This window comes from Denticeps clupeoides, chromosome 10 (assembly GCF_900700375.1).
Source record: "Denticeps clupeoides chromosome 10, fDenClu1.1, whole genome shotgun sequence".
In the NCBI taxonomy this organism is placed as follows: domain Eukaryota; kingdom Metazoa; phylum Chordata; class Actinopteri; order Clupeiformes; family Denticipitidae; genus Denticeps; species Denticeps clupeoides.
Window position 1 is genome coordinate 4,336,278 of NC_041716.1, and position 25,431 is coordinate 4,361,708.

The 25,431-nt window shown below is 43.3% G+C and overlaps 1 protein-coding gene across 2 annotated transcripts in view; it reads left to right on the top strand.

Annotated features, from left to right (window-relative positions):
* Positions 1 to 19,137: 19,137 nt before the first annotated feature.
* Positions 19,138 to 25,431, top strand: part of gripap1 (GRIP1 associated protein 1) — a 42,543-nt gene continuing 36,249 nt past the window's right edge. Inside the window, exons 1-11 of one of the 2 annotated variants that reach the window (XM_028992954.1) lie at positions 19,138 to 19,461; positions 20,200 to 20,266; positions 20,495 to 20,556; positions 20,921 to 20,947; positions 21,502 to 21,609; positions 21,863 to 22,022; positions 22,763 to 22,938; positions 24,137 to 24,185; positions 24,337 to 24,407; positions 24,546 to 24,593; positions 25,155 to 25,186. In XM_028992954.1, the coding sequence (XP_028848787.1) occupies positions 19,183 to 19,461; positions 20,200 to 20,266; positions 20,495 to 20,556; positions 20,921 to 20,947; positions 21,502 to 21,609; positions 21,863 to 22,022; positions 22,763 to 22,938; positions 24,137 to 24,185; positions 24,337 to 24,407; positions 24,546 to 24,593; positions 25,155 to 25,186 (1,079 nt within the window). In that variant the 5' untranslated portion in view covers positions 19,138 to 19,182. The remainder of the gene's footprint in view (positions 19,462 to 20,199; positions 20,267 to 20,494; positions 20,557 to 20,920; positions 20,948 to 21,501; positions 21,610 to 21,862; positions 22,023 to 22,762; positions 22,939 to 24,136; positions 24,186 to 24,336; positions 24,408 to 24,545; positions 24,594 to 25,154; positions 25,187 to 25,431) is intronic. The other variant, XM_028992952.1, reaches the window with a different exon arrangement.

Genomic DNA, 25,431 nt, shown 5'->3' on the forward strand with positions numbered 1-25,431 from the left:
AACAGAACCGGTGACAACCCTCACCAGGAACAGGTCTGGGCTATGTGGATCAAACTCACGCTCCTCTGGTACAGGGACTGAATGGCCCTTAACAAAAGGCCATCCACCCCATACTCCTGGAGTGCCCCCCCTTAGGTTGCATTGGTTGGGCAAACTCCCATGCCCCACGAGCTGGTCCACAAAGAGCTGGTCCACAGTTCCATGGCCAGGACGAAAAACCACATTGCTCCTCCTCAATCCGAGATTCAACTATCAACCGGACCCTCCTCACCAGTACTTTGGAGTAGACCTTTCCAGGGAGGCTGAGGAGTGTGATCCCCTTTAGTTGGAACACACCCTCTGGTACCCAGTCTGCCACTCCACCGGAACTGCCCCTTGTAAGAATGGACATCACAGGAGCATGCTTTTGATTTGCATAGCGACCGTCTACAAGAAGATATGTGACATTCCTGTGTCAATAGTTGTGCGTGAAGATTCAACACCTCTGTTTACATGCCTTTTGTCTGACGGCAACGTGTGAAGTGTCAGCCGTCAGGACCGCCCACTCTCTTTGTCTTCCCCAAATGGGAGGCACCGGGGCCGTGACATCAGAAACAACAAATTCTGATTGGTCAGTGACAAATTCCTGTAGGCCAGTGACAACTTCCTGTAGGCCAGGGGTAAAGGTCTGCTCACATGTGGAAAAAGGGACTGAGCTTTCTTGCTCAGGGGGTTTCCATCGGAAGCCGGAAGGCTTCTGAGTCTTTTTCTCTTCTCCCATTTTTCTCATGACTTTTTCTCTCCCTCTCTCTCTCCCTCTTTACTCATTCTACTTATTTTTATTTTCTCTGTAATCTTGGTACCTTTTTACATTCAATATTCACATGTAACTACAATAATTATTCACCGGTGTAAATAAATTAGAAACTGTTCATTTTTAACCTCTATTGTGCCATGCCTCTTTCTGCCAGGTAACATCAAGTTGGAGTGGTTGAATACAGTGCTTTGTGTGGAGTTTTTCTACACTCTTTTCTCTCTCACACCACATGGTCTTTTTTACACCCTGATGTACACGCAATGATGCAGAGACGTGTCAACCATGACAGCCCTACAACATCCATAGCCATGAGATTCCCAAGACGGATCCTCTGTTGTGTAGCTGACTACCTCAGCAACTTCTGCCCCTGAGATTGGACAGTCCATACCCAGGTATCCCGGCTCTGGTTCCTCCTGGGAATGTGCATTGGGGGGATTGAGGAGCTCTTCAAAGTATTCCTTGCACCGCCCGATTACAGCCCCATTTCACATCAGCAGCTCTCCATTCCCGCTGTATACAGTGTGAGCGAGTTGCTGCCTTCTTCTCTGGAGGCGTCGGATGGTTTGCCAGAACCTCTTAAGAGCAGATCGGCAGTCTTTCTCCATGGCCGGTACCTGTCTCCATGCCCTGTAGGCCTCCTTCTTCAGTCTGATGGCTCCCTGCCATCTGATCCACTACTGTCTTCACCCGAGTGTCCAAAACATATGGTCACAGTTCAGATGATACGAGTACAAAGTCAATCATCAACCTGCGACCTAGGCTTTATCTTTATGTTTGAACATGGTGTTTGTTATGGCCAAACTGCGGCTTGCACAGAAGTCCAATAACGAAACACTACTTGTGTTCAGATCTGGCGGCCCGTTCCTCCCAAATACGCCCCTCCAGGTCATGCTGTCATTGCCTACGTGAGCATTGAAGTCCTCCAGCAGGACAATGGAGTCCCCAGTCAGAGCACTATCTAGCACTCATCCCAGGGACTCCAAAAAGGGTGGGTATTCTGAGCTGTTATTTGGTGCATAAGCGTAAACAACAGTCAGGACCCATTCCCCAACCCAAATGCACAGGAAAGCTACCCTCTCTTCCCCAGGGTAAACCCCAACAAACAGGCTGAGAGTGTTGGGACCTAACATCTCGCTCCCACACTCTTCCGAAGTGTGGGGCGGCTGGGGGATTGAACATAAACTTTATCTTCTGGCAGGAGGGCAGTCACTGCAGAGCAGGAACAAAGGCTTCCTGAAGTTCCCGCTCTAGACCTTTGACCTCAACACCATGAGATACACATCCATGCTGCAGAGAAGATCAAGGTGCAATGCCTGTGTGGTCAGACACTTGAACTGGATTCCCCAATGTTTCTCCAATCCCCTTCTTATCTTCACCATCATGGGTCCGCAGCGGTCCACTCCAGTAGAAAAAGAAGGCTGGTTTGTGTAGTTGGACGGCACTAAGGTCTGCCATTTTGAGGCTGGATAGTTGCTCTCTCCAGCGATGACATTCGGCACAAGCATGCTGATGCTGGACAATAGGGTGTACGGCGGAATCCTCCACTCCGCTAAAACGTCTTAGCTGACCACCCACTTTTATCAGATCCTTGATTTCATCTAGCTCAGGAGCTAACTTAAGCAGATGGCTTCTAGGCAAGATAGGCTTCCCACTGCTGAGACGGCTGTTGAGCTCTCTGGAGGGCACAGACTTTGGTCTGACTGTAATCCTGTGCTGTAGGTGAAGCACCGGGACTTTGCTGACCTTGGAACTCCTGGGCCAGGTGCTGCATTCCTCGGCCCACAGTCCAGTGAAGGTGGATGAGGTGACTGTTGTACCGCAGAACACGGCTCTGAGTTCTCCCTCCCTTTTACCTCTAATACACTTCTCTGTCAGCTCTTGAATCTCTACCCCCCACAAACACTTTGTAATGACAAGACTGTGAGCCAGGTCAACACTGTTTGGAAGCAGACCACAAGACTGTATGAGATATTGCCACAGTGAGCTCTCTGTGGAATACACATGCTAACTGCTCTGCTACCAGGGCCACACAGAGCTCCGGGTGTGGGATTGAGAGCAGACATTTCGGGTCTATGAAAACTGAGCCAGGGTCAAGGGCAAAGGTGCAGCCTAGATGGGTTAGTATGGCTGCTGAGCCGAGTCTCAGCATTTAACACAATAATCCCCTTCACACTCACCACCAAGCTGGAGCACCTGGGACTCAGCTCATCTCTCTGTCAGTGGATCTCCAACTTCCTTACTGGGAGACCACAGGCAGTAAGGATGGGTGGACATGTCTCAACCTCCATCACCCTCAGCACTGGAGCCCCCCAGGGCTGCGTTTTGAGCCCCCTGCTGTACTCCCTGTACACATACAACTGTACAGCCACTACTAACTCCACCACAATCATCAAGTTTGCTGACCACACTGTCGTGGTGGGCCTGATCTCTGACAACGACCAGACAGCCTACCTGGAGGAGGTTGGAAATCTGGTGAACTGGTGCCAGAGGAACAATCTCCACCTGAACGTCAGCAAGACAAAGGAGTTAATAGTGGACTTCAGTACAAAGCAGGAGAGGACCTACCAGACCCCTGTCATCAACAGGAGCCCAGTGGAGAGAGTGGACAGCTTCCGTTACCTCGGTGTTAACATCACGCAGGACCTGTCATGGTCCTGTCACATCAACACCGCGGTGAAAAAGGCCCGGCAGCGTCTTTACCACCTCAGACGCCTGAGAGACTTCAGACTGCCCTCCAAGGTGCTCAGGAACTTCTACTCCTGCACCATAGAGAGCATCCTGACGGGAAATATCTCAACCTGGTTCGGGAACAGCACCATGAAGGACAGGCGAGCACTACAGAGGGTGGTTCGATCAGCCAAACAAATCATCCGTACCAAGCTCCCTGACCTTCAATCTATCGGTGCTGCACCAGGGCCAGGAAGATAGTGAAAGACCTCACCCACCCCAACAATGGACTCTTCTCTCTGCTGCGATCAGGGAAGCGCTTTCGCTCCCTGAAGTCCAACACAGAGAGAATGAGGAGGAGCTTCTTCCCGCAGGCTGTCCAAGCTCTCAACAACAGTACAAAGAACTCATGCACTTTCACCTCCAATCACTCCGGACTCTTTTGCACAAAACCACTTTGCACAAAACCACTTTGCACAAAATGACTCTGCGCTTTTTACCTTACTGCTCTTTTTTTTTTTTTTTATGGCTCTTTTTCTCTTTTCTTTAAACATTGTAAAAAAAAAAATGTAACTCATTTGCACACCTTCACCCTACCAGTTACACATATTTTATGTTAAAGACGTGAAAGTGTAATATTTGGTTATGTTTGCAATATTTGCATATTGGTTCATTATGTACTTGCAACTTTCTGTAGCAGTCGCAAAAAACATTTCACTGCACATCATACCGTGTATGACTGTGTATGTGACAAATAAAATTTGAATTTGAGTCTAACCGGCTCAACTGGTGTTAGCAGGTGGGGGTGATTAGAACCGAGGAGTAGAGATGGCTTTGCCTCCTTTATGGTGGGTATGGGAATCCAGCGTAAGTATGGGAACATTCCTTTGATCTTCTCAACAGGGTAGGTGTGCTGTGCTAAATAGAAGTGATTTCCGCTATTTTCTGAGTAGCCTAGGGGTAACACACTCGCCTATGAACCAGAAGACCTGGGTTCAAGTCCCGCTTACTACCATTGTGTCCCTGAGCAAGACACTTAACCCTAAGTTGCTCCAGGGGGGACTGTCCCTGTAACTACTGATTGTAAGTCGCTCTGGATAAGGGCGTCTGATAAATGCTGTAAACGTAAATATACATGTATTTTATGAGGAGTGGCAATTGGCGAGATGTGCAAGAGAGGGTGTGTCCCTGAAGTACTTGGATGTCTTCATGGACGGTGCGGAGCGGAAGCGCTTCTGGGTGCCCTCAAGGCTTAGGTACTTTGCAGCGGTAGGTAGCAGCATTAACCTATCAGACCCATCATTCAGGAATGTGAATATGTCCAAAGTCTTCTCCCCATGATGTACGAGAGCTGGGACAATCTTGAGCATGACTCTGTTCCTGACTCCAGGTCAATTCAGGTAAAGGGTTTGGGGGTTTGAGTTAGTCAATCAGCTCTCTTTCACTGCCCTCTCTACCTTGCCCTTCCTATTCCGTGAGTTGATCCCCGTGGAAGCTAGCTGAAGGGAGTTGGGCAGGGGATGATGACTCTGTATCCTCCCAGGTAGAGAACATCTGTGTGTCAGTGGTGGCGTGTGCTGTGTTACCAATGAACCGTTCCCTGTATTGGTTTCCTCTGTACACCACTTCAAAGTTGTGAAGCCTAGCAGGTGGACCTCACATCAGAATCCATGTCATAGTCTCTTTCCATCATGCACACTGTTATCCGTCTTGAAGGACCAAAATGATTGGGAGGAGTTGTAAGGAGGTCTAACAGATGAACACATTGGCACATCTGTCAGAATGCAAGGAGGGACAACCATGAGATGGTCGTTGTTCGTCAGCGTTCAGCATTGACTAAACACTCGCTGGGAACCTGCACCAATATCAACGCTCGTAGCACTGAATGAGGAGAGGAGAAAAGGAAAAAGCTATCTCCAGCTGAACACAAGCTTCTTTAGCCCTTTCCCATAATTCCATTCTGCACACTTCATGTCCTTACCATACCATATTTATTTATAAAGCAATCACAACAAAGAAGCTGACCAAAGTGCTGAACATTAAAAAAAAAACTTTTTTAAATGGACTCTAAAATAGACAGGGAGCCATTGTAGATCGGGGCTATGTGATCTTACCTGTTTGTACCAGTGAGAAAAACAGAAGTCAAGGGAGGATGTAATGAAAGCGTGAATCACTGTTTCCAGATTTTGTTTTGGAAAGACTGGCTTGAGTTTGGTCAGGCGGCAAAAAAAAAAACATGATTTTACAATATTTTCAAAGTTGAGTCCATTTTAACAGCTAGGTCAATACGGGGGTCACCACTACCAAAAAGCATTCAGTGTTACTCTCATCCAGGAAATTTAAGGCCATACACCTCTTGACATCAGTCAGACAGGTGGTAGTAGCCTAGTGGGTAACACACTCGCCTATGAACCAGAAGACCCGGGTTCAAATCCCACTTACTACCATTGTGTCCCTGAGCAAGACACTTAACCCTAAGTTGCTCCAGGGGGACTGTCCCTGTAACTACTGATTGTAAGTCGCTCTGGATAAGGGTAACCAAGGTTCAGATTTTGGCCTTGACTGTTGAGTTTTCAGTGGTGCTACCTGGTCCAGAGCATCTTGGCAGGCGGAGTTAAATCGACAGCGAGGGTTGGTCACAATTAAAAGAGGCGCAAAAGGGAGCAGAAGTGGAGGGTTTTAAAACACGGCGGAGCCGAGCAGAAAACATGGCTTCATGTGTTGTAAATCTAATAAAACAGGCTTACGATCTGAGAACTCCGCATCTCCAATTTCCAGGTTACCTACTGATGTCACACGTATTAAAACAACTGCAGTGTATGGCCCTGTTCCTGAGTCGGCACTTTTGCAGATTGTTCTAGATTAAAGGAATTCAAGTAGATTTAGAAAGTCCTTGACCATGGGCTTGTCCGGGCAACACACATGAATATTAAAATCTCTCACAATGATCACTTGATCATATCTGGGCATGAAATGTGCAACTGAAATGTGCAACTATGAGTAGAATATACAAAATAATGCACAGAAATGAAAACATAAATCAGAGAGGGTTAATGGCATATTTATATATATATTATTTAATATTCATATTATACTAGAAACGAAAATTCCAGAGGAAATTTTGATGGGCCTGTCCAGGCGTTTTTCATAGGACCGCGGGCATAACCTCCTGAGCTGGTCTCAGTTGTGAAATCAGGCGGTGTTATTAAAGTATCCGATGGAGCAGGCAGTCACGTGAAATTTGTATATGTTTAGAACTTGTTGAAAAGATAGCATGTTAATGTTAGCATGCTAACATCAAAAATGATAACAGGGCGTGTTCAAGATGCATCACATTAAATTTGGTGACATTTGGAGCATGTTTAAAAATTTACATGTTAGCATGCTAATGTTGGCATGCTAACATCAAAAAACGCTAACAGGGTGTGGCCAAGATGCGTCACGTAAAATATGGTGATGTTTGGAGCATAATAAAGTGGCCAAAGGACCAGGCGGTCTTAATGATGTGGCTGATGAAGCAGGCGGTCTTAATAATGTGGCCGAAGGACCGGGCGACCCTAATAAAGTGGCAGAAGGACAGGGCGTCCCTAATAAAGTGGCTGAAGGAACTTTAGCATTGGTAGCATTTGTAAAATGGGCTTCTTTTAAGTGGTACTGCTACAGTATCACTTAAAAGAAGCCCCATTTTACAAATGCTAAAATTAGCATTCAATATATTTCAATGGGAAATGACCCTGTTTGAGCGTTAATAGCTCGGCTACGCCCAGTCCGATCGCTTATAAAAGTGTAAAAATTTTTGATATAGAGCATGCCGGTGTGCGTGATTTGGTACCACCCGCATTAAGTGTGGAAAAAAGGCTGAAATAAATAATAAATAAATGTTTCGTGTCCCATTGACACTTTTTTCTTTTTCCAAAATTGTGCATGATCCGTAAATCAGACAGAGACAAACCATATGTCAAACTGTGGGTCTTGACGAGATCTACGAGACAACACTTTTTTGTATGTCAAACCGTCTGGACACAAAGTTAAAAAAAGTCAAATTTTGGACTAGGATAATAAATGCGTTCCGAAAACGCTTTTTGTGGAATTGCGCGCAGACCGCAAATCCGGCCGAGCCAAGCCATACGTCAAACTGTGCGAAACGAAAAGCCGCACGACATGAAAGTCGTGTATGCGCTGAAATGCACACTTTGGCCTCGCCTCGACTCCTGTGTCTCTAGCTTTTACGGCTGGTCACAGGGAGCTGAAAACCTCTTCCTCTGCACAATAGTAAACAGTACTTTTTACACCTTGAACACAATTTGTGGGCGGGCCGTACGACCTACCAAAGCAAACAATATGTCATCTTGTGCGTTGTCTTTGCGTGGCAGCCTTGAATGTAAGGCATTTTCCCAGTTTTCCGGGTTTTCCAAATCCCCGTTGGTGGCACCGACTCGTCCCATATCTCAGATCGTACAACTCGGCGAGGCCTTTGGCCTCGATTTTCGGGTAGTTATCTTCAGCGCTTAGCCTCAGGGAGCCAAAAACGCGTTCCCAGCACAATAGTAAATGGTCTATCATTATGACAGGCCCAAATTATGTATATCATATTGATATTTTATGGATTATTTGCAACATTTATTGAAAAAGAACAATAATAGAGGGATTAAAGTGATCATACCCCCTAAAAGTGAACCTGTCTCCCATATGCTCTGACTGGACTTCACTTATCCATTCGATTATTAAGGTGGAAAAATCACAGTATGGCAAGTTTCACATGTAATTAATTAATGAAAGAAGTGTACCTGTGCCAATCCATGTGTAGCACACGTTCGTCTTGAGAAATCCAGCAGCTCAAAAAAACATAATTTACATCAACCCAAAACTTTGCAACATGGAGATTTTAATATTCATGTGTGTTGCCCAGACAAGCTCATGGTAAGATGTCCTTAAGACTGAGGTGGAGAAGATATTTTCTAGAATTACTATTGCACTGAAAGCACTTAAAGAATTGATAATACACAGCAGCACAGCACACATTGAAATGTGTCCTCTGCATTTAACACATCACCCTTAGTGAGCAGTGGGGAGCCATGACAGGAGCAGTGTGTGGGGATGGTGCTTTGCTCAGTGGCACCTTGGCGGTTCAGGATTCGAACCGGCAACCTTCAGATTAAGGTGCCGCTTCCTTAACCGCTAGGTCACCAATGCCCAGATGGTGTAAACACTTGTGTAGTAATGAGTTTAGCAGGTCTAAATGAGTTTATCTTAATTTAACAAAATTCATTTAGGTAAGAAAGAATGGTCAGATTTGAAGAGTGAAGTAATACACACACATAGACAACTGCGAACCACACCAATCAGAGTACTTGTTATTCCATTGTATAAGAACAATCAGAGAAGTATTACACTTGTGTAGTAATGAGTTGTTGTCCCTGGCTGGTGGAACAACCTGCCCTCCTCCATTCGACTAGTCGAGACAACCACCACTTTTAAGAAGAAGGTGAAAACCCTTTTATTCAGAAAGTATTTCAGACAAATCTAACACTTACACACGCACATGCGTACATGTGCATGTTTTGACCACATCACCCCAGTCTTACAATCACTGCACTGGTTACCCATCAAATTTAGGATTGACTACAAAATCCTACTTTTGACCTATAAAGCTCTAAATGGTCTCGCCCCGCAATACCTGAGTGAACTTTTAAGTTCTTTACGAAACGCCACGCCCCCTTCGATCAATGGGTGCGGGGTCACTACTGGTACCAATAACCACATATCTCAGTATCGGGGTACAGTGCAACCGTCTGCCGCTGCTTCTGTTTGTTTTTCTCCGAGACACGCAATCAAGCACCCAGACTACTGGCAGACCCCAGTGAAGAGACCAGCAAATAAATCCTGGTTCCTGACAACTGCTGAACAAGGACATACCATGAAACAAACCAGAGGGTCTCCACAGCCACCACCAACGTTACAACTACAGCTTCAGGGATCTTCAAATGGACCAGTAACATCATTATGGACACGTAATCTAGACCATGACACTGACTACATCCTGGACTTCTCCAACCCTACAACCGTAGGACTTATCATTATATCATATCCAACCCTGCACTGACACCATTTGCAGGCTCACTCTACCCTGGAAGGTGGTCCCTCTCTGTATCACTCCTTCCCAAGGTTTCTTCCTTTCTTTTTTTTTCTCTCTCCTAGAGTTTTTTTGTGTGGAGTTTTTCCTTGTGTGCAGAAGGGTCAAGTGTGGGGGGTGTCAACTGTAGGGCCTGTCAAAGCCCATTGAGACATACTGCATGTGATTTTGGGCTATATAAGAAATTAATGTTGTTGTTGTTTTTTGCGCACACACACACACACACACACACATATATATATATGTTTGCGCACACACACACACACAGGGCCTGTCAAAGCCCATTGAGACATATTGCATGTGATTTTGGGCTATATAAGAAATAAATGTTGTTGTTGTTGTTGTTGTTTTTTGCACACACACACACATATACATATATATATATATATATATATATATATATATATATACACACACACACATATACACATATATATATATATACACACACACATACATATACACACACACACACACATATATATATATATATATATATATATATATATTATATATATTATATATATGTATGTTTGCGGCGCACACACACACATAGGGCCTGTCAAAGCCCATTGAGACATACTGCATGTGAGTTTGGGCTATATAAGAAATAAATGTTGTTGTTGTTTTTTGCACATATATATATGTTTGCGCGCCTGCACACACACACATTATAATTTTTTCTTTTTCTGTTGTTGTTGTTGTTTTTTGCACACACACACACACACACACACACACACACACACACACACACACACACACACACACACTTCTTCGTCTGGCACTGAACAATCTCTGAGCATGCTCTTTGCTGACAAGTTAGGCCTTATCAGGGCTCTTAGTTTTGTAAACTAAAAATTCTATAGAAATCGAACGAGAATTGCTGGTGTCTTCCTCTTGTATCCACTTTGGATAAAAGCATCTGCAAAATAAAGTTAAGTAAAATAAATAAAGTGAAAAAAGTGAATTTAGCAGGTCTAAATGAAATTCTGGTAGTGTGTTTAGCTTAGTTTAACAAAATTCATTTAGGTAAGAAAGAATGGTCATATTTGAAGAGTGAAGTAACACACACACACACACACACACACACACATATAAATGTGTTTCTTCATCAGAAATAGACAACTGTTAACCACACCAATCAGAGTACTTGTTATTCCATTGTTGAAGAACAATCAGAGAAGTATTCGTATTCTTTACACATGTGGTAAAATAGGTAAATATTTAAACTATTTAGATTTACAATTACATTTTAAAATATGGCCTATCATAATTTAGCAAAGAACTCGAAAAGATATCATCGCTTAATTTGTTTATAAAAAAAAATAGATTTTTTCGAAATTGTATTCTAAATGAATTTAGTAGTATCTACATTACTTGCATGTATAGTATTAATAGCTATACCGGTAATTTTATTAACTTGAGTATTTCACATAATCTTGAAAAAAATTCCTCCATTAGATACAGAGAGAAGGAGTATATGACATTAAGACTATATACCTTGTCACTTAAATAAGTTTAAAGTGACAAGGTAAGCCTCTGTTGCACTACATGGTTTTGCACTCTCCACCATGTGCCATTATTTGTATATGGTGTTTTAAAATTTGTATATTGTGATTTTTTTTAAATTGTATTTATACCTTTGTATTCAATGTTACTGCTTTGTATTTAATGTTACTTGTATGGGTCTGAGAGTAACGTAATTTCAATTCTCTGCATGTCCTGTACATGTGGCAGAATTGACAATAAAGCTGACTTTGAATTGACTTTGACTGAATGACAGCCGGTCACTCTCACAAGTAGTGCCATGCCTGCTCAACCTCGAGGCACACCTGCTGACCACTACTGCTGGAAAGCAGTGAGCACAAGTGCTGCTGAAGTCTTTGAGAGACTGCCTGCGGCCTGCGTAATGGATCCAAGTGTTTCACTGGTTCTTCAAACACCAGACACAGTGCCACTGAGGAGGGCAGCTCAGTCTTTTGAGCAAAACCTGGCTGCTGCTCAGTATAACCTAGCTACTGCTTCTCAGGATGATGTTGCCACTGCAAGGACCAGTCAATCTCCAGCAAGTTCCCCTTCTGCTGTCCTACAGAAATACCACTTTCTTGCATCCAGGATGGAGGTCAACGTGTCGCTGACAAATCAGCCTGATGTGACCAATAGTCTGGTGACTGAAATAAATAAGTATGTTGACGATGTCAAACACGGTGTCTTTAATGAGACACCACTGCAGTTCTGGCCCCTGTGGCATTGGACCTTGTTAGTGCCCCTGCCTCACAAGCCTTTGTGGTGCGCATCTTCTCTGTGTGTGGACTGTTGTCATCTGGCCTTAGAAACATCTCTTGAGCAGCGCGTTTTCCTCAAGATCAACAACAAATTGTTGCTTGACTGAAGTTCACCCATTTCTGTTTATACACACACACACACACACACACACATAAATTTCAAAAAGCTGAATTCGTTCATTCATTCATAATGCAAAGGTTGTCAGGTTGTTCATGATTTTTCCCTTGGGATTCCTGTAAGAAAAAGATTGAGCTCCCTGGGACTCCTGGTTGCCATGCATGTTTGTTTTTCTGTTCATGTGTGCCTGTGGGGCAGTTGTGGCCTAGTGGTTAAGGAAGCGGCCCCATAATCAGAAGGCTGCTGGTTCGAATCCCGATCTGCCAAGGTACCACTGAGGTGCAACTGGCTATGTTAATTTGTACTCAGCACACTGTGTATCTGACCTCAGAAGCAACATTGCACAAATATTGCACTTAGGGCTGTATTTTGATTTTTGAGGATGGGTGTTCGTGTGTCCGCTGAATACAAGTTTCAAAATGTATTGAAGCATTTGAGTTCTTTTTCTTGCAAGGAGAACGGTCAGAGACACACATTACATCACGCCTCCAACAGCTCTGTGGTCTCTGACGCGTCTCCTCTTTTTATTGAATACAGGGCGGTACATTCGCCACAAAATCATACCATATAAGATAATAATTAATGTCTGCACGTAGGCTTATTTCCTGCTTTGCTATTGTTGAGCACATGGTAGATGTTTTCCTGCTTTCTCCATCTGATGGCCTTCCTTCATCTGTTCGTTGTCTCCCCAGGTCGCGTCAGGTCTTGGTCACTTCGCCCTGACGAACTTATCCTGCAAAACATCTCATCACTTGTCCAACGGTTTCTCTTCCAAGTGGCTAATGATTAATATAGCTGGTGTCTTCCAGAGGTTAACATTCTAAATACAGTTGTAATATATATGTGAGATATATAAAAAGGGTATTACACGAATACATGAATATAATAAAAAGGGTGATTGCATGATTATATACTTATATACATTTTCCAACAATTATACAGTACTTATTCTGGTGATTTTGATTCATGCACCTGACAAATATCTTAATTTACAAAAAAAAAAAAAAAAAAAACTAAAATTAACACTGTAACTAATAAAAACTAAGCAATTTCAAAATATCAAAACTAGTAAATATGTCTCTAAAAACTAATTAAAACTAACTGAATTTGAAAACAAAAAATCAAAACGAAATAAAAACTAAAACTAATGAAAAATCCAAAACTATTGTAACTGTGCTTGCAGCTATCCGTTCTCCAGTAGGCAGTGAACTGGTATTTCTTGACAACAAGAATTTTGCTTACAGAGCGCACAATATGCAAATACTTAAACAAACTTTGGGGATTGAATAGACAGGACGTTGTTCAATCATGAGCAGCACATTGAAAACTCATTATATGAGGAGGTATGTGAGGATCTCTTATATTATATGTATCATATTGATATTTTATGGATTATTTGCAACATTTATTGGAAAAGAACAATAAGAGAGGGATTCAAGTGATCATACCCCCTAAAAGTGAACCTGTGTCCCATATGCTTTGACTGGACTTCATTTATCTATTTGATTATTTGGGTGGAAAAATCACAGTATGGCAAGTTTCACATGTAATTCACATAATGAATTACTAAATGAAATTCTAGTAATGTGTTTAGTGTAGTTTAACAAAATTCATTTAGGTAAGAAAGAATGGTCAGATTTAAAGAGTGAAGTAATAAATATATATGTGTTTAATAAATGCGTTTCTTCATCAAAAAATAGACAACAGCGAACCACACCAATCAGAGTACTTGTTATACTATTGTTGAAGAACAATTAGAGAAGTATTAGTATTCTTCACACATTTGGTAAAAGTAGTAAATAATTAAACTTTAGATTTGCAATTACATTTGAAAAGATGCCGCATCATAATTAAACAAGTAACTCTTTCGATTCATTCGATTCTTAACCAAGAAGAAGAAGAAATTTTTTCGACATTGTAATATAAGTATATTATATTGTTGGTACAATGCTTGCATGTTGTGCAATATTATTTTGTGTACCACTAATCGGACTTCTTTGAGTATTTCACATAATGTTGGAAAAATGTCCTCCATTGTATACAGAGAGAGGGAGTATGACATAAAGACTATAATTCTTTATTGAAAGCGACATGATTGTCAGTGTGAAACACAGCAACACAGCAAACTTTGCACACAACAAAATGTGTCCTCCTGTAGTAAATAGTTTGTCATATTATTATTATAATAAATGTAGTGGTGATATGAGTTAGACGGAGCTTCTCTGTCAGCTCACCTGAGAGTTCAGAATAGTCCTTGTTCCAAAAACGGAGCAGATTTTCCCCCCGACCAAATACATTTACATTTACATTTTTAAGGCATTTGGCAGACGCCCTTATCCAGAGCGACTTACAACGTGTTTCCATGTTACAATCAGTGAATCAATGAAATACATAAATATATTGTAGAGTTGGCAGGCAACAGGGCTGGCCTGATTTGCATAAGGGCCGCACTGTTAGGGTGAGTGTTGGGGGATTTAGTGGGCTGTTGCCTGGTAGTGGGCAGTAATTGGAGCAGGCAGAGGGAGTGTTATAATCTTTGGGTGAATGCCACTCCTGTTCGCTACAATATATAAATCTGTACTACTGTCATTAAACTGTGGTACAATTGATTAATTATAAGCACCAGCGATGCTTAGATGGAAGGCCTCAACTAAAAATAAGTTTTTAGCAGCCTGCATGGGGGCTGCCATCTTGTCAGATCTTCATTGTGCCTTGCTGGAGCCACAGAATAAAAACTGAAAAACTTTCTTTTTAGTTGAGGCCTTCCATCAATTCCGTAATTGAATTGGGCTTCAGCGAATAGCCACGCAATGGGTGTGACTCACAGTGAGAAGTCGAGCAAATTGACTAAATGAAAACCATTGGTTCTCCACAGAACTGCTCCAAATACAAAAAAGTTTATTGTAACACATGGACTAATCTATGCCATTTTGCCATCTTTAATGATGGAGTAATAAAAATGTTTGAAGTGAAGTGAATGCAAATGCAACTTTTCTTTCTCGATTTATTTAAAGTGAAGTGATTGTCACATGTGATACACAGTAGCACAGCACACGGTGCACACATTGAAATTTGTCCTCTGCATTTAACCCATCACCCTGAGTGAGCAGTGGGCAGCCATGACAGGCGTCCGGGGAGCAGTGTGCGGGGACGGTGCTTTGCTCAGTGGCACCTTGGTGGATCGGGATTCGAACTGGCAACCTTCTGTGCAGCACCGTGTGCTGTGCTGCTGTGTATCACGTGTGACAATCACTTCACTTTACTTTTTTACTTTTCTGATTACGGGGCTGCTTCCTTAACCGCTTGGCCGCCACTGCCCCTCAAGCTCAAGGACACGTAATACCCATGTTCACCTTTTTTAAAAAATAGTGTGACACCTTTTTCATAACTAAATGGAAATTTCTGGGCCTCACAGAATGAGTCTACCATCCACATGTCTCAAGTAAACAACACACCATTCAGCCCCCTTTTTCCCAGGTCAACCCAGGTCAACCACTTCCAGGTCACCGAGTGCAGGCAACGACACCCCTCCTGATTCCCTTCCTTTAAAGGAATGTTCCGGGTGAAAGCATTTCTTCTTGTACTGTGCATGTGGGTAAGGTGCTCGTAAGTTTTGGTCTGAGTTGGTAAAACTCAGGGTCTTGGTGTTGTCTAAATGGTCTCAGTGTTCATGTATTTCAGATGTGGTTGTGTGAACTTTCCATTCCTTGTGTCCCAAAGCTTATTTCTTTATGTTTGTTTTTTGCAGTATTTGCAGTCATTTTGGGTTCTCTCCTTTCCTTCGACTATGGTGCAGTACCGCTAACACAACTGGGTGTCCTCTGCTGAATGCAAATGAGGGTGAACCACCAGCCACACGCTTTCCTTCATCACAGATGAAAGCATTTGCGGTAGAGCTGTCGAAATATACAAATATGATGTTTCTGTCCTAGTGATGGTGCTACTGTGCATTTTGTGTTTTCTAGTGGATGTAATTATGCGCTGTGCTGAAGGCCATTTCTAAACCAGGTTAGCTCTAACAAGGGAAACCGCGCTCTGCAACTGTTCTATTTGGGGCGCCTTATCTCTACCATGTCTTTGTCATCACATCCACTTCCATCACAAGCTTCTTAAAGTGACAGTGAGAAAGTGAAGAACAGCACATGTTGACACAACAAAATGTGTCTTCTGCTTTTAACCATACCTCTTTTAAAAGGTGAGTTTGAATAACTTCTAAGAAGGAAACTGAATGTTTCATTTCAGAAATAAGTTGCTCTACATATGAGAGAGAGAGACGGGCTCCAATTGGTCAAACACGGTAATATTTGTTGGTGCAATCAATTGGTGGCCAAGAGGAGGCATGATCTGGGCCTTAATGCGTTCCACTATTTCCATAAAACAATTCAGCAGAGGCCTTTAATGCCTCAGGTTCCTGAGAGTTAAGAATGGAATTTAGTATGTTAAAAAGTAGGCAGGGGTTATGGGAATTACTAGATATTAGGTTAGAATAGAATTTATTTCTAGCCACCTTCACCACCCTCTGATAACGGTTTTAAAAACACGGCGGAGCCGAGCAGAAAACACGGCTTCATGTGTTGAACAACGGGAGTAAAATCTAATAAAACAGGCTTACGATCTGAGAAACCCGCGTCTCCAATTTCCAGGTTACCTACTGATATCACACGTGTTAAAACAACTGCAGTGTACGGCCCTGTTCCTGAGTGGGCACTTTTACAGATTGTTCTAGATTAAAGGAATTCAAGTAGATTTAGAAAGTCCTTGACCATGGGCTTGTCCGGGCAACACACATGAATATTAAAATCTCCCACAATGATCACTTGATCATATCTGGGCATGAAATCTGCAACTGAAATGTACAACTGTGAGTAGAATATACAAAATAATGCACAGAAATGAAAACATGAATCAGAGAGGGTTAATGGCATATTTATATATATATATTATATTATGTATATCATATTGATATTTTTTGGATTATTTGCAACATTTATTGAAAAAGAACAACAAGAGAGGGATTCAAGTGATCATACCCCCTAAAAGTGAACCTGTGTCCCATATGCTCTGACTGGACTTCACTTACCCATTCGATTATTAAGGTGGAAAAATCACAGTATGGCAAGTTTCACATGTAATTCATGAAACAAGTGTACCTGTGCCGCTCCATGTGTAGCACACGTTTGTCTTGAGAAATCTGGCGGCTCAAACAACCATAATTTACATGACCGCACCCCAAAGCTTTGCAACATGAAGAAACGTAAGATGTGGAAATCGATGTCCTTATGACCGAGGCAGAGAAGACCTTTTCTAGTATTACTATTGCTCTGAAAGCATTTAAAGAATGAAGATGTTCATTAATTTTGTGTATTGATAATTCCGTATATGGCACCGTGGCGGATTGGGAGTCGAACCGGCAACCTTCTGATTACGGGTCTGTTTCCTTACCAGCTAGGCAATCCACTGCATATGCTATGCTATGCTTATGCTATTCTGCATATACAGCGAACTCTGCCTGATTTATTGTTGGACAGTTTCTATCTAAAGCACTGAAGAGACATGGTGACGGTGATGTCATTTGACGTCTGCATGTGAAATATAACTGTCATTTTTGTTAGCTGGGTGGGAGTAGCCTAGTGGGTAACCCAGGTTCGAATCCCACTTACTTCCACTGTGTCCTAAGCAAGCCACTGATACCCAAAGTTGCTCCAAGTTGACAGTCGATGGCATCTGATAAATCTAATGTAAATGTAATGTTAGCTTTGCTGCTTTAATGCCCTTATTTTGCATTATTTTGCATCATTCTGCTCGCAGCTATCAGTTCTCCTGTAGGCAGTGAACTGGTATTTCTTGACAAAATAGCATTTACATTTACATTTACAGCATTTATCAGACGCCATTATCCAGAGCGACTTACAATCAGTTACAGGGACAGTCCTCCCCTTGCTCAGGGACACAATGGTATTAAGTGGGATTTGAACCTTCTGGTCCATAGTCGAGTGTTTTACCCACTAAGCTACTACCACGCTAATAGCATAAAGGTATCTTGCTTACAGAGAGCACATTATGCAAATACTTAAACAAACTATGGGGATTGAATAGACAGAACATTGTTCAATCATGAGCCGCCCATTGTATGAGTGTGTGAGGAGGGATTGAAAACTCATGATATGAGGAGGTATGTGAGGATCTCTTTGTTGTGGAGCTCCTGCTGAGGGATCTTTGGAAGGCCCTGCGGTCCACGTGTTCACATGTAGACAGCTCACATGACACCAGTGAGGCGTCCTTCTGTTGGTCAGTTCTTAAAGCGTGGAAATGTTCTTTTCAAGATGAGGTTCCACATACAGCAAAATCCCCAACAGTGGATTCAGAAAGAAACATATAGTTCTGAAAATAGATCTGTGCTCTCCTCCGGGACAACAGTGGAATAAAATGGGCCAATAAATGTGTTAATTATGATTCAGTTTCCAACACTGAAAAGAACAGCAGAGAACTGGCAGTTTTTCAAACCTCAAATAAACACTGTAATCAAATGCATAAATAAGTGTCTCTACTTATAATGAATTTCAATTCATTATTTACTTTCATTATTAGATACCTTAAAAACGGAATAGTAATAGCAAAAACAAACATGTAACAATATATGTAATTAATTAGGTAATAACAACAACCGTAATAATAGTTGAAAATAGTAACACTAGTAACAGGTAATATAATATATAGATGCACTTCTTTTAAATTTCTCACTTCAAAGAGGATAATAATATGCACGTCCTGAGCAAAAAAAAAGACAAATCAGTTACATCTTGTACCCCTTCTCGGATTCTGCCTGGACGAATCAATACAGTTTTATGGGTTAACGTGCCCCCAGAACTATGGGGTTACAAAACTCACACGGAGCAAGTGTCAAAACTCAACAAATATGTATGAAATGGAAAGTTTTGTGGACGTTTTTCCAAACATGTAAATGTATGGGTGGTAGCAGGCTAGTGGGTAACACACTCGCTGGTGGACCAGAAGACCCAGGTTCAAACCCCACTTACTACCATTGTGTCCCTGAGCAAGACACTTAACCGTGAGTGTCTCCAGGGGGGGGACTGTCCCTGTAACTACTGATTGTAAGTCGCTCTGGATAAGGGCGCCTGATAAATGCTGTAAACATTTTCAAACGTTCTCTTAAGGTTCTCGGATGGTTTTTGGAAGATTCTTGCTCCATCTAGAGGGCAGGTGCTGCTACTGCGCCACCTGTAGCGCAGACACTCGCCTCCAGTGTCAACATTGTCGGTGGAAGGTTCTGGCCGCTGATGGTCCGGCTGCTCGTCTTCACAGACGTCTTTTTCTCGGATCCTCCCCTCAGCCGGACTCGACGCCGACCGAGAGCACCAGTGGGCTCGGCAGCCCTCCTTGCCGAGCGCCCAGCGTGAAGATGGCGCAGGCTCTGTCAGAAGAGGAGTTCCACCGAATGCAGGTCGGCTTGTCCGAAGCCCACGGGCCGTGCTCCGCGAAGTGCGCGAGGCGGACGCGTGTTCTGCGGCGCGGGAGAACGGGAAGCCCGTGAAGAACGGGCCAGAATGCCCGGTGTTGGCTGAACGGAGAAGGGGGGTGACCGGCCAGGCGCCTAGCTAGCAGCTAGCGTCGAGCTAACTAGCTCCGGCTAGCGCTGGGCGTATACGCTAACTATGAAGGTGTAAATGTGTTAATTTCCTGGCTCAAATTGCGACGCCATTCGTTCGAGTTCAGGCGTGGCCGCGATGCGGGTCTCATCCGCTCTAGCAGACACCCGCGGGCGTCATTGAGCAGCCGCTAGCGGGCATTGCTACAGGCAGCGGAAATACGTTTCAGGTGCTCACGGCCGCCCTCGTTCAACGTTCGTCACGTCGTCCGCTGCGTCTTGCCCGCCGAGCTGAGCCCCGTCTCGCCTGTTTAGTCGGAGAACGTTGGTCGGCGTGTGTGGATATTTGCCCGTTGTTTACGCGTCTTGGCATGGCAGCTAACAGCCGGCCCATCCGGGCTAGCGGTGCCCCGTGTGTGTTGGCGCCGCCGATCTGAACTCGAGAGTGTAATCTGGTACCAGAACTGCACAGATCTGTTACCCGCGGTATTATTACATGGTAATTATTTAATAGTTACCCGATTTTAGGCGCGGCTGATCTAACACTGTGTTATGAAGGAATGCCAGAGTCACGTGTTAAATGTGTCTGTGCAGGCTCAGCTGTTGGAGTTGAGGACACAGAACTACCAGCTTTCGGATGACCTGCGCAAGAACACTGCAGGTGAGCAGCTAACCCTCCATTTAATGACTCAGCCTACCTTGGACCTGAAAAGTCTCTCACGGTACAACGTGGTCCACACCTCCAAAATCTGGTCAGAAGGATTACAGCTGCACTGTAGTCTCCACGTGTTACAATTTGAACTTCAGGATAGTAATGTTAAATATTCAGCGTTATTCATTTCGTTTCTATTAACACAGTGTGTATGTTGTTGTTTTTTTGGCTGTGCAGAGCTCAGCAATGTTCGTCAGAAGACGCTCACATTGGAGAAGGATTACATCAAAGCACAGAAGGTAACAATTTCCATGGCGGTACGAAATGGCAGCTGATCCGTTCTAATAAATAATGGATCCAATGAGTAATTGGTGTGTGTGTGTGGTTCTGCTTAAAGTGTGTGAATGCTCAGGCTGCTTTGGATCTGACACACTTCCTGTTTGAGGGCTGACTTGTTTTGAGGGCATGCAGACCTCAAAATATTGAATTATCTTTTTTTTTTTTGCATGTCTCCCAGACAAATGGGTCAGATTGGGCCAATTTGCTGATCAAATCAACTCTGATGCCATCTCCTCTGGGTTTTTCCCCGGAATGCAGTATGCCTGTTTAAATTCATCATGATCTATTTCCAAACTAATTTGATTTTCATTTTTTTACTAATAGGCACTGAATAAGAGTAAGAAGGCTCAGGTAAGATTGCTTTTAAGAGTTTTTGAAGATGTCTAAATTATGGCGTTAGTTAATATATATTTTTTGGCAATTATGTGATGAACGTTTTAAAGTTGCAGTTAAATCTGACATTTCTTGTGTGAACCTTCAGATTTGCTTAGTGGACCTTAAAGGTCAGCAGTCTGGTTCTGGGTTAAGTTTATGTGACCCTGGGATTATGACTGACCTTTTTGTTTTTATGTGTACACAATGTATGCATTTGTTGCATATTTGTATAAACTCATGGGCAGACGTCAGTATCTTTTTTGTGCGCTTGAATTATTGTGGTTTCTGTATATGTTTGGATGGGTGGAAATCGACACGGGTTCTTTTTCTTGAGTGTCTGGTGTGATGTCGGTAGCCTGTGTAACCGTGTAGACGGATGGCCCATCTTAGTTTGGTGTATTCGTTGTTGAATGTCTGTGTGGAGGCTGTATCATGGAGGTATGCTCAGGAGAGGCTGACCGGTCGTGGTTCTGAGACTCGTCCGTAACCTCGGCCTCTGTGCTTTGTCTGTTTGCGCTGTGTGCACGCAGGAGGTGGATGCGTTGCTCAGCGAAAATGAGATGCTCCAGGGGAAGCTGCACAGCCAGGAGGACGACTTCAGACTGCAGAACAGCACCTTGATGCAGGAGCTGTCCAAGGTGCTGGATCTACCCTCCTCCCCTGCTACCCTCCACATTAACACATCACCGTTCAACAACTTCCTACAGCCCCCATCACCCGAGTACAAGCATCAAAAACACATTTATTTAATAAATGCACCTTTAAAAAGAAATGCTAGTCATCCTTGCGTTATTTAGATTAGAAAGTTATCACCGTGTCTGTTCTAAAACATATTTATCTCATCGTATCATATTGATGTGATATTTTATGTTTCTTTGTTTTTGCTTCTAGCTTTGTTCCCAGATCGAGCAGCTAGAGGGGGAGAACAAGGTCCTGAAGGAGGGGAAAGTTCTGCAGCCTCCAGCCCCCTGTCCTTCTCCATCCAGCCCAGTAGATGGCGAGCTGCTGCGCCTTCAGGCGGAAAACTCGGTCCTGCAGAAGAAGCTGGCAGGTACTTGGCCACTGCAATGCGATGACTAACCTGTTCAGACGAAATGTGTAGACAGTGCACCGTGTAAACTTAGAAGAAGAAATTAGGTGGTCTGTGCATTTCATTTTTTGGTGTTTTCAGTTTTTTCGCTTGTTTTCTCTCTTTTCATGAATTGAAAGAAAAACTGTGTGACTTTTGTTCTGCTGTGTGATTACCTGTCATTTGAAACAAATAATTGATTTACATCATTTTAGCATGAAGTTGGAAAATTAAAATGAAAAAAGGAAATAATGCTGGTGCTAGAATATGTTGTTAAATTCACACAATAAAACACACACCAAAGGCTGGTGTGAGATGTGCAATGAGACAGTTCAACGTCACCCGGCTGTAATGTTTGTGTTGTTCCAGCCGGTGGCATAGTAATAATGCTTGTAAATGCAATTTAAAATATTCATGGGTGCTCCGTTGCAGATCCACGTACAAGCCCCATATTTTTAGTGCATTTGGGTTTTAGCGATCATTTGAAATTTGACGTGCAATATATAAGACCACGTTGCTATTATCACTAGCCTTTAAAAAAAAATGTTTGTCTCCTGGCTGAGATGCAATTAAATGTGAAAGTTTGATATCCAGTCGTTAGTTTGTTCAGGTTTAGTTGCAACAGCTCTGCTGTAGGACAGACATTTGTGCCTGCGGTGCAGCAGGTATTTTATCATGGACACCAGGCTGTGATTTGCTCATTTGTCCTGTTGTTTTCCCAGCACTTCAGGAGCGCAGTGAGAATGAAAGCACGAGCCCGCGGGCGGTGGAGGTCACAGACACTGACGGTGCCGTGATGGATGGGGGGGTTGACCGTAACGGGGTGCAGCCGCACTGTGACGTCAGCGCCGGCGCGGAGGACACTGCAGCAGGGCCTGGGGCTGGCAGGGTGGAACAGGTAATTACGCAATAAACCTTGATGGTGTCTGCAGCTATATACTCCATCAAAACAGTTTTTATGCAAGTCATGCGGTGACTGGCTACTTTAGTAGGAACTCCAGTATAGCAGTTTGCGCCTCTAAACCCGACAGTCAAGGTTCAGTGACACATGAATGGTTGGATATTTAGGCCATATTTGGGACACTAATAATTCCACTGTGTAATGCCAAGGGGAGTGAGCGAAGGACTCAAGTGCAGTTTTTATTGAGAAACTCCAAACAGAAAATGCACAGGACTGTGGGCGTCTCTTAAGTTCGCAGGAGAAAACAAGGCAGGTCAAAGTTCTCTACTCTGCAACGTCTACATGAAGACACATAACAGTGGTTTACACAGCGAAGTTTGGACACTCACTAGCAGGTGCACCGGAGTGTGGGGTGTGATCAGGTTGTGCTCAGGCGTGGTGAGTGAAGTGGGTGTGTCGGCTGATTATTGAATTGCCGTTCGGTGACGGTGATCGTGTGTGTGCTGCAGTGGGGCGGTGTAGAGCATCACACACTGTCCTAATATTACCTGGTGAACAGTTATTCAGAAATTAGAAAACTGTAATTACTAATGTATTATCTATTTTCTATGAAATGGACCCGTGGCCGGTTTGAATCACGAACCGCCAAGGTGCCACTGAGCCCCACTGTGCCCACACACTGCTCCGTGGGTGCCTGTCATGGCTGCCCACTGCTCACCAAGAGTGATGGTTAAAAGCACATGAGACATTTCGTTGTGTCGCCATGTGCTGTGCTGCAGTGTTTTCACTTCACTTTTACTCAGTCAAATTTAATTCTATTTCATTTATATTTCCTCAGACATGTTTCTTTGCTTTTAGTGGTCCCCTAATACTGTATTTGATGCAGAATTACATTCAGATTCACTCCCACAATAAGAGTTCTGCAGGATGCGTTTCGGTGTCTGTAGCTTTAAATGTTAATGAGGAGGAGAGAGGCGGGACGAGGAGGAGAGCGGCCTATAGTGTTCGGGAATTCAAAGAAATTCACAGGTCATAAGAGAGATCTGACCATTAAATAATCGCACAAAGTCACATTTTCATGATAGGGGACCTAATGAATAGCTTCAAACATAATGTTGACAGAATGTCCTTGACATTTTGTCATAGTGAATTTGGTTGTTCATCATTAACTGAGTTAATTTCTTTTCCTCTGCAGGCAGAAGCCAAATGTGCCAAACTGGAACAGCGGGTGAATGAGCTGAGCGGTGAGTGGCGTCTAAAAGCAGGTGAAGGTGGAGCCAGTAGAGGGAGACTGGGCTCCTTGTTCTGATGTTCTGTGTTTGGCTGGCTAGTAAATGGGGTGTGTGTGTGTGTGTGTGTGTGTGTGTGCTCTCTGTGGCTTTCTGCTCTGTACAGAGGTGGAACTGAACCTGCACACTGAGGTGGAGGAGAAGCTGCTGCTCAAAGCACAGCTCCAGGCGCTCGAGGTAAGAAAGTTGTAGTGAAACCGACCATGCGGGGTTACATCATAATGAAAAATTCTGATAACAAGGCACATGGGGAATGCAGAACTGGGACATGCGTTAGTCATGCGGTCAGTTTTTTTTTTTCCCTTCTCACACCAGTTATCAAAACAGACAGAAATGGTCAACCTACAGGAGGAGCTGGTCAAGGTAACTAGCAGTTTGGTTTTGTGATCATTGCAGTGTAAGGACATGCACGACTGGCCTTAAACGATCTAGACCTGTTAAGAGTGAATGATTGGAGAAGCTGATTTCAGGTAGAGATCAGTAAAACAGTATAAATCAGATTGTGAGATATCAGATGGTGTCTTCACCACCAAAATAGCACTTGTATAGATTATATAGGGTGCATTCACACCTTAGTACAGATGCGTTGGCCATCATTTTCTTTTTGCTTCGGAAGTAGATCTTCTATTGTGGACTACTTAATGTTTGTGTCATATCGCATTATATGTTGTCATCTTTTGGAATCGCATCTAGAATGGGGCAAATGCACTTTAGTTCTAACGGACTAAAGCCTGTATGTTAAAGCGCCCATAGATTGCGATATACATTATATTAAGCTGATACCGTATCCTCCTGAATCTTCTGTTAACCAGCACGAACATTGGTTCGCCTTAGAAAAATGTGATTACAATGTGTAACACACATGTAAGACAACTTTGGATGAATGGTGTCAGTACAGAAGTGTTTGTCTTATTTGCCTTCTAGCTCTCTGACAAATTGAAGAAGAAGCAAGAGAGGTGAGTAATGAGCCGCCTTGTCTCATAGGTGCCTTTCACTCACCCCGAATATGGCGCTCGGCCCTTTGACGCTCATATCATTAGATGAGACGAGGAATCGTTTCTGAGATAATTTACACCATCAATCTGAAAATCATTATTTTGTCTGGCGGCCAGATGAAGGTCCTTTTATGACGTAAAAATGACCCCTGCGGGCTGTAATTGGACGAACGGTTTGGTGAATGCGTCCTCTGAGTAAAGATATC